This window comes from Pecten maximus, chromosome 19 (genome assembly GCF_902652985.1).
Source record: "Pecten maximus chromosome 19, xPecMax1.1, whole genome shotgun sequence".
NCBI classification, from domain to species: domain Eukaryota; kingdom Metazoa; phylum Mollusca; class Bivalvia; order Pectinida; family Pectinidae; genus Pecten; species Pecten maximus.
In genome coordinates, this window is record NC_047033.1 from 29,263,427 (window position 1) to 29,272,652 (window position 9,226).

The 9,226-nt window shown below is 39.6% G+C and overlaps 1 protein-coding gene across 1 annotated transcript; it reads right to left on the reverse strand.

Moving 5' to 3' along the window:
• Positions 1–293: 293 nt before the first annotated feature.
• LOC117317655 (dnaJ homolog subfamily C member 22-like) lies at positions 294–8,691 on the reverse strand. Its single transcript, XM_033872521.1, has 3 exons — positions 8,246–8,691; positions 4,338–4,801; positions 294–1,429 (listed from the first exon to the last, which is right to left on the reverse strand). Exons 1-3 carry the CDS (start codon positions 8,628–8,630, stop codon positions 1,193–1,195), a joined length of 1,086 nt encoding a protein of 361 aa, XP_033728412.1. The 5' UTR covers positions 8,631–8,691; the 3' UTR covers positions 294–1,192.
• Positions 8,692–9,226: the final 535 nt, after the last annotated feature.

Consider the following 9,226-nt stretch of genomic DNA (forward strand, 5'->3'; position numbering starts at 1 on the left):
CAGGCCCAATGGGCTTGTACCGCTCACCTACAGCATACCGAGTAATATACATACTGTACATATGGTGTACATGTACATATGCATTCTCATTGTGTGTTAACCAGATCTACAAAGTTTTGAGGAAAACTGTATCCTATATAAACAAGTGCAATTAATGATTGCGAAAACTCACCAGCACCAGCAAGCACACTATGCATTAATTTTTTATGTATGTATAAGCATGTCATTTTGAAATTGTATGTCACATGATATCGCTCCTAGACCTCTAATGGATGTATGAACTAAATAAGAAGGGTGTGGACTTACAAGCTTTCTAAAACTTACCCCAAAAACTTTAAAGTGGGTTTTGGTGACAAATTAATTAAGACCACTAAATGGTAAAATGCCAAAAGAAATCACGATCTTATTTTCGCATGATTTTGTCATAAAATCACTCCTAGACCTCTAATGAATGTATAATCCAAATTAGAAGGGTGTGAGGTGTATACTTTTGGACTTACAAGCTTTCCAAAAACTGATCCCAAAAACTTTTAAGTGGGGTGGGACTCCGACGCCAGGGGTACAGCATTAGCTCACGGTTACTCATCTCACGGTTACTCATAACCGATGAGCTAATAATAGCAAAGTTTAGACCCTCCCCATAATTCCAACCAATTCAAAATCATTTCCAATGAAAACAAATTCTGCTCAAAAATGTAATAATTTTCGTACATAAATTATTGCAAAGTTCAGCTCCTCCCCAGGGGGAAATGTGAAACCCAGGCGCAATGTTTGATGCGGCACCTGAAGACCCTTTCGCCATGAAGAGTATATGATTCTACCATATCTTGGTCATGAGAAGATTTTGAAATATCAGTTAATTTGACCCCTTTTGGCCCTGCCCCTCAGGGCCTTGCAGGGTGGAAATCATATAATTTACAATTTTGGTTGGTCTTTGGCCATGGAATGACTTCTATAAAATATTACCAAAGGTTTTGAGAAATCAAAAATGTGAAAATGTTATCTAATAACAGACGGACGACGCCCAACAATGGAGCAGAATGAGAAAAGCTAACTGAGCTTTGCTCAGGTGACCTAAAATACATATGATTTAGCGTTCTGTTCCACGACTTGTCAGCTTCTATCTGCCTGGATCAACTAGCTTAAAACAAAACCAAAAACCAGGAGAAATATTTTCAGACCCACACCATTTTTAAAATTCCGTATGTTTTCGACTCCCTGGTGGAGGTTCCGACTTCATTGACTTTGCCGTTCTCCGAGATTGTATCTCTGATAAAGTATCATATGCCTTTTGGATTTCTATGAACTTTTCCTGTGCAAACATTTTCTGCTTGGGATCTTTAATCTTGTCTGGGTGCCATTCTTTAGCAAGTTCTCGGTAACGCCTTGTCATATCTTTCTGAGTGACGGTATCGTTCAGACCAAGCACCTGTCAATAGAAAAAACAAAAACATCACGGGTTATTAAGACTCAAATAATAAAGAATTAAACATCAGCTTAGAAGAAAGGGTACATATCATATTTATCCTAAAATAAGCCCCCTCTCCATATATCAAAGTTTAATACTGTATTATCCTCAAATAAGCCAACCTCCCCAAGAGCAAATGTTTCGTACCATATTTATCCTAAAAAAATCCCTTCTTCCCATATTGAAGTTTAATAATGTATTTATCCTGAAATAAGTCCCTCCCCTAGTGTTAAGTTTTGTATAATTACAGTATTTATCCTGAAATAAGCCCCCTCCCTAGTGTAAAAGTTTAGTACAGTATTTATCCTGAAATAAGCCCCCTCCCTAGTGTAAAAGTTAAGTACTGTATTTATCCTGAAATAAGCCCACTCTCCTTGTGTAAAAGTTTAGTACTGTATTTATCCTGAAATAAGCCCCCTCTCCTTGTGTAAAAGTTTAGAATTGTATTCATCCTGAAATAAACCCCTCCCCTAGTGTAAAAGTTTAGAACAGTATTTATCCTGAAATAAGCCCCCTCCCTAGTGTAAAAGTTTAGAACAGTATTTATCCTGAAATAAGCCCCCTCCCTAGTGTAAAAGTTTAGTACAGTATTTATCCTGAAATAAGCCCCCTCCCTAGTGTAAAAGTTAAGTACTGTATTTATCCTGAAATAAGCCCCCTCTCCTTGTGTAAAAGTTAAGTACTGTATTTATCCTGAAATAAGCCCCCTCCCTAGTGTAAATGTTTAGAATTGTATTTATCCTGAAATAACCCTCTACCCTAGTGTAAAAGTTATGTACTGTATTTATCCTGAAATAAGCTCCCTCCCCTAGTGTAAAAGTTAAGTACTGTATTTATCCTGAAATAAGCCACCTCCCCTAGTGTAAAAGTTAAGTACTGTTTTTATCCTGAAATAAGCCCCCTCCCCTAGTTAAGAATTAACTTAAATGTTACATTATTATGTGAGACATTAAAATGAGGGATTTTTTTTCATGGGTCAATGAATTGATCAATCTGGGACATAATAATACAGCACATGAGATATTCAAATGATCATGTGGCAATATTTTTATGGGACACATCATATGGGACTTCCATAAGGGACATCAAATAGACTACATGAAACATTAATCATGTGGGACATTTACATGGGGTGTTAAATTGGTCATGTGGGACATTTACATGGGGTGTTAAATTGATTGTGTGGGACATTTACATGGGGTGTTAAATTGATTGTGTGGGACATTTAAATGGGGTGTTAAATTGATTGTGTGGGACATTTACGTGGGGTGTTAAATTGATTGTGTGGGACATTTACATGGGGTGTTAAATTGACTGTGTGGGACATTTACATGGGGTGTTAAATTGATTATGTGGGACATTTACATGGGGTGTTAAATTGACTGTGTGGGACATTTACATGGGGTGTTAAATTGATTGTGTGGGACATTTACACGGGGTGTTAAATTGACTGTGTGGGACATTTACATGAGGTGTTAAATTGACTGTGTGGGACATTTACATGGGGTGTTAAATTGACTGTGTGGGACATTTACATGGGGTGTTAAATTGACTGTGTGGGACATTTACATGGGGTGTTAAATTGACTGTGTGGGACATTTACATGGAGTGTTAAATTGATTATGTGGGACATTTACATGGGTTGTTAAATTGATTATGTGGGACATTTACATGGGTTGTTAAATTGATTGTGTGGGACATTTACACGGGGTATTAAATTGATTGTGTGGGACATTTACATGGGGTGTTTAATTGATTGTGTGGGACATTTACACGGGGTATTAAATTGATTGTGTGAGACATTTACAAGGGGTGTTAAATTGATTGTGTGGGACATTTACATGGGGTGTTAAATTGATTGTGTGAGACATTTACATGAGGTGTTTAAATGATTGTGTGGGACATTTACATGGGGTGTTCAATTGATTATGTGGGACATTTACAAGGGGTGTTAAATTGATTGTGTGGGACATTTACATGGGGTGTTAAATTGATTGTGTGAGACATTTACATGAGGTGTTTAATTGATTGTGTGGGACATTTACATGGGGTGTTCAATTGATTATGTGGGACATTTACAAGGGGTGTTAAATTGATTGTGTGGGACATTTACATGGGTTGTTAAATTGATTGTGTGAGACATTTACATGAGGTGTTTAATTGATTGTGTGGGACATTTACATGGGGTGTTCAATTGATTATGTGGGACATTTACAAGGGGTGTTAAATTGATTGTGTGGGACATTTACATGGGTTGTTAAATTGATTGTGTGAGACATTTACAAGGGGTGTTAAATTGATTGTGTGGGACATTTACATGAGTTGTTAAATTGATTGTGTGAGACATTTACATGGGGTGTTAAATTGATTGTGTGGGACATTTACAAGGGGTGTTCAATTGATTGTGTGGGTCATTTACATGGGGTGTTCAATTGATTGTGTGGGTCATTTACACGGGTTGTTAAATTGATTGTGTGAGACATTTACATGGGTTGTTAAATTGATTGCATTTGCATGGGACATATTGTTAAATGTTACATAGCTATAGCCAGATTAGCACAGCTTCAGAACAGGGAAAAAGCATTCCTACCAAGTTCCCAGATCTCCAGTGTGATAATCTGTGATAGAGAAGTTAGGCTTCTATAGTTTAGGAGGTAGAGGATTCTCATACCTTAGACAGGGTTTGATTACTTTATGTTCTGTTACATTGTCACCCTAATTAACCCCTCAGTGGTAGTATAGTCTAGGTTTGTTACAGACAGGCCATGGAGCATACTTCTTGGACTCAGGAGAGCCAGAGATTCGAATGCTGGAGACTTGGGTTCCATTCCTGTCTGTAAATGGAACGCCCTATCACAGTGGTACGTACCCTGTAGGCGTTATCCTCTCCGGTCGGGTCCATAGCTTCTACTAACTGCTCCCAAAGTTTATTCCAGCCGTACAGTTTGTAATACTCGTAAAGTTTACTTATAGTCTCTTTCATATTCTCCCATGCTGGGGATTTAAAGAAATTCGGAATAGCCTCGCGTAACGGTATTTTCTCTCCGTGTTCGTTAGTGAGAGAACCATTCAAATAAATTGCAGATGTCCACATCGACAAGTAAATCATTCCGCAGAATGTCAACACCAACACCCTTTTACAAATGTTCCGTCTCTGCTTTCTCTCTCCTTCCCACTGAACTCCAAATTTGTTGACGAGAATAGCTGCTATCAAAATACCTGGCATAATATTTTCTGAACTATACAGTATCCATGGCAACCCAAGAAATACACCAATCAGTGGCGCAGACATTGTACACTTTTCTCGTCCTATGTTGGCAACTAGATGTACTCCTGTGAAAACAAAAACAAAAAATTAAATCAGATTTGCTCTAAATGTCTTGTCTGAAATAAATAAAACAATATATGTTCCACTACCAGCTAGACCCAGATACATGCCCTACACAAATTATTTACCTCGTAATTATGGCCAAAATAGAATAACGGGGAAACATGTTTGTTCCCATGGCAACGTTTAATTTTATAGTCATTGTGTTAAGATATTTGGCGACTCCATAATAACAATGTACACTATTTACAATTAAAAGCTGCCATACTAGCTACTCCCTTTTCAAATGTGTACCTCCCCAAACACACATCAACCCAGGTTCTATATTTCCAAGGAAGCCACTCAATCTCATATAGCTTTCACCTGGAATATTAGATAGAAAAGCAAGTAGTGTGACCAGGGATTGAAAAACCAGCCACACAAGGATTAAATCAGCCAATCAGCAGCTTGGTATAATCAGCCAATCAGCAGCTTGTTATAATCAGCCAATCAGCAGCTTAAGTTCCAGGAATCCAAACTCCGCCGTAGCCGGTACCAAGCCCACGTTGAGAAAGGAGGAGGGGACCACCAACTGACAACATCTAACAGTCACCCCAGGCTAATGTTCTATAGAACCTAGAGTTGTGAGTAGAGGTTTTAACCTAAATCGCGACTTTAAACCTGCAACATCAACATCAACATCCAGGAATCCAGTCCTGAATAAGCACAGGAACTCAGCCGTAGCCGGTCCCGAGCCCGTGTTGAGAAAGGAGGAGGGGATCGCCAACTGACAACATCTAACAGTCGACCCTGACTAATGTTACTAACCTAGAGTCGCGAGTAGAGGTTGTAACCTAAATCGAGACTTTAAACCTGCAACATCAACATCATCATCTGTATACTCACAGTGTCCTTGTCTCAGTTATAACAGAAACAATGATCAATGTTAAGCTCCATCAATCAATCAATCTGTATACTCACATATGGAGTTTGACACGGACCGAAAAGGACAACTTAACCGGGATCATGTCCGTCCCAGGGAGATGTCCGTCCTTGTGGACGTATCGGATGGATAGGACAAGACTCACCTGAGAGGGACACAGGCACCGGAAGCACTCGACAACGGGCCCCCTCACGTCGCCTGAACATAGCACACGCAGTAGAAGGAAACGTTAAACCAGTAACCAACAAACCAATCTGTATACTATTGTGTCCTAGGCTTGGTTATAACCAGAACAAGGACGTTAAGCCCCATCAACCAATCTGTATACTATTGTGTCCTAGGCTCGGTTATAACCGGAACAAGGACGTTAAGCCCCATCAATCGATCTGTATACTATTGTGTCCTAGGCTCGGTTATAACCGGAACAAGGACGTTAAGCCCCATCAATCGATCTGTATACTATTGTGTCCTAGGCTCGGTTATAACCGGAACAAGGACGTTAAGGCCCATCAATCGATCTGTATACTATTGTGTCCTAGGCTCGGTTATAACCGGAACAAGGACGTTAAGCCCCATCAATCGATCTGTATACTATTGTGTCCTAGGCTCGGTTATAACCGGAACAAGGACGTTAAGCCCCATCAACCGATCTGTATACTATTGTGTCCTAAGCTCGGTTATAACCGGAACAAGGACGTTAAGCCCCATCAATCGATCTGTATACTATTGTGTCCTAAGCTCGGTTATAACCGGAACAAGGACGTTAAGCCCCATCAATCGATCTGTATACTATTGTGTCCTAGGCTCGGTTATAACCGGAACAAGGACGTTAAGCCCCATCAATCGATCTGTATACTATTGTGTCCTAGGCTCGGTTATAACCGGAACAAGGACGTTAAGCCCCATCAACCAATCTGTATACTATTGTGTCCTAGGCTCGGTTATAACCGGAACAAGGACGTTAAGCCCCATCAACCAATCTGTATACTATTGTGTCCTAGGCTCGGTTATAACCGGAACAAGGGCGTTAAGCCCCATCAATCAATCTGTATACTATTGTGTCCTAGGCTCGGTTATAACCGGAACAAGGACGTTAAGCCCCATCAATCGATCTGTATACTATTGTGTCTTAGGCTCGGTTATAACCGGAACAAGGATGTTAAGCCCCATCAACCAATCTGTATACTATTGTGTCCTAGGCTGGGTTATAACCGGAACAAGGACATTAAGCCCCATCAACCAATCTGTATACTATTGTGTCCTAGGCTCGGTTATAACCGGAATAAGGACGTTAAGCCCCATCAACCAATCTGTATACTATTGTGTCCTAGGCTCGGTTATAACCGGAATAAGGACGTTAAGCGCCAACAATCAATCTGTATACTATTTCCTGAATGCGTGGTAAAAATGCACAACCAACTTTTTTGGAAATTTTGAGCCTCCAATATATATCGTCAGATATAGAAACTACAACAGGCGACATATCAGAATTTTGGAGTATGTATATTAATTAACTGATAAGGGTTTGATTTACGAAGCATAATACATCAGTCTAGAGACCATTATCAATGTTTAGATGTATCTGTCCTCAACGTAATAAAATCACTCTCTACTAATGCAAAAACACAATAGGCAAGTGTGTAATAAATTTACCATGTACAGGTGAAATTTGTGTGGAAAATAACTCTTTCTTTCATTTACATATTTTTATGTTGCGAAAACACTCTATGATCTTTGATTGAAAGGCCAGTTGGTGCGTCGGCCACAACCTCAGGTAACGATCTGAGGTGTGTGGTTCAACACTCCCTACCTGTGTTCGTTTGTGATCTGAGGTGTGTGGTTCAACACTCCCTACCTGTGTTCGTTTGTGTTTCTTGGAAATCTGAGAAACGGGCTGGTCAGAGTTGTGAGGTATTCACCAACTACTACCAGTAGACTCCGCCTCAAAATGGCCCTGGTTATTCATGGGGTGATAATCCTCTTTTTTCCATAAATCAATTTGTAGGGGCAGGTGTGGTCAATTTCATTTATTTACATCTTACAACTCTAGCTACATGTATTTGGTTGCCTTCTCTATAGATTTCCAGTTCCATATATTCAGCAGGAATTTGATGGTTAGTCCTTTCCAGTGTTAATTGATTTTTGGATTTAAAGGAATTCAATGTTTTGGCACACTTTCACTTTATGTAAGGCATTCCAAACTCTATATTTTCTCCTAATTGTTCTGTGATACAATAATGGAAGTGAAATAAAGTTGACCCCCCCCCCCCCCCCCCATACCTTCACCCTTCAGGTCTCATCGTGAAATCAAGCCGTAACTGTATGGTGGCCCATGACTTCAATATTTCATGTCTCTGTTTGGGGAATCAAGTCGATCATTGCCTACATGAAATTAAGATTAATCCAAAATCAATGAGCCACCCATGTCTCAGTATCAATTATTTGTCGCGAGTCAATCCGACATCATCTCATGTCAGTGCACTTACCCTTAGACACTTGTAACCAGGCAACAAACTTTTTTACTTACCAATAGCCGCCCCATACGGAGGCAGAACCAGTGTCAGCAACCATCCCATTCCCGCCGTAGTGTATTCTTCTGGAATCACAAGCCTCACCAGTATTCCAAACAGATACCCCACCACCAATTCTCCGGCAAACCGAACAACAATGAACGGGGGACGAGGGAGCACAACGAGGCGATGTTTTAGTTCGTTTAAATATCTTTCATCGTTATTCGCTTCATAGATATACTCAGGAAGCCTCCACAAATCCCGAAACCATCCTAACCCTAAACAACCTCCCCATGTTGCCCACCAAATGAAAGCGTGTTTGTCTCGACCCAGATAGAAATGATGAAGACCAAACCATCCTCCAGTTAGCCACAAAATGTATGCAACCACGATATTAGCCATTTTGTTGTAACATAGTCATACCAAGAAATCGCCCTTGTCTATAGTTTCATTATCGGAAGCTGTTGATATTCGCGTGGGGAAATCCCTATTTGTCGACTTTGATTCTAAAAATAGCTAAATCTACGTGTCGCTTAAAATATTTATATGATTAAGAAATATGATTTGAATATTTTGTTTGGAATTATGATGAAAATATAAAATAATATCACGAAACATTTTTTTATTCTTATTGAAGATACTTTATAATTTGAAAGTGAAAGTAATACGCGGCCAAGGGGGAATCCCCATCCCATAGGTGGTAGAGAATTTGTGTATCCCGAGCCGAGCCCGAGCCGAAGACCCGAGCCCGAGCTATGGATATTTTCGTTTTTCTCCTTCATTACTGAATGGATTAAAGTGATTTTTTCTACAAAGATTTGATTTCAGGTTTTAAATCAATCCGTGTCAGTGGATTTTCTTAAAATGTATTTTAACGTCCTAAATCGACGATTTTCATTTTCTAGGGGGAGAATTTGTGTAGCCCGCAATCAAGCGTGACTATTCATGTTTTTTGCTAATTATTTCCGATACATGCTATTATTGAGAAATATTACTAG

Bases quoted from the DNA above. Each gene is read 5' to 3' on its own strand.
- LOC117317655 (XM_033872521.1), bottom strand. From the start codon at position 8,630: ATGGCTAATATCGTGGTTGCATACATTTTGTGGCTAACTGGAGGATGG. The intron at 4,802-8,245 runs GTAAGTAAAAAA...TTGTTTTCACAG, and splicing joins TCCGTATGGGGCGGCTATTG to GAGTACATCTAGTTGCCAAC. The intron at 1,430-4,337 runs GTACGTACCACT...TTCTATTGACAG, and splicing joins GAGAGGATAACGCCTACAGG to GTGCTTGGTCTGAACGATAC.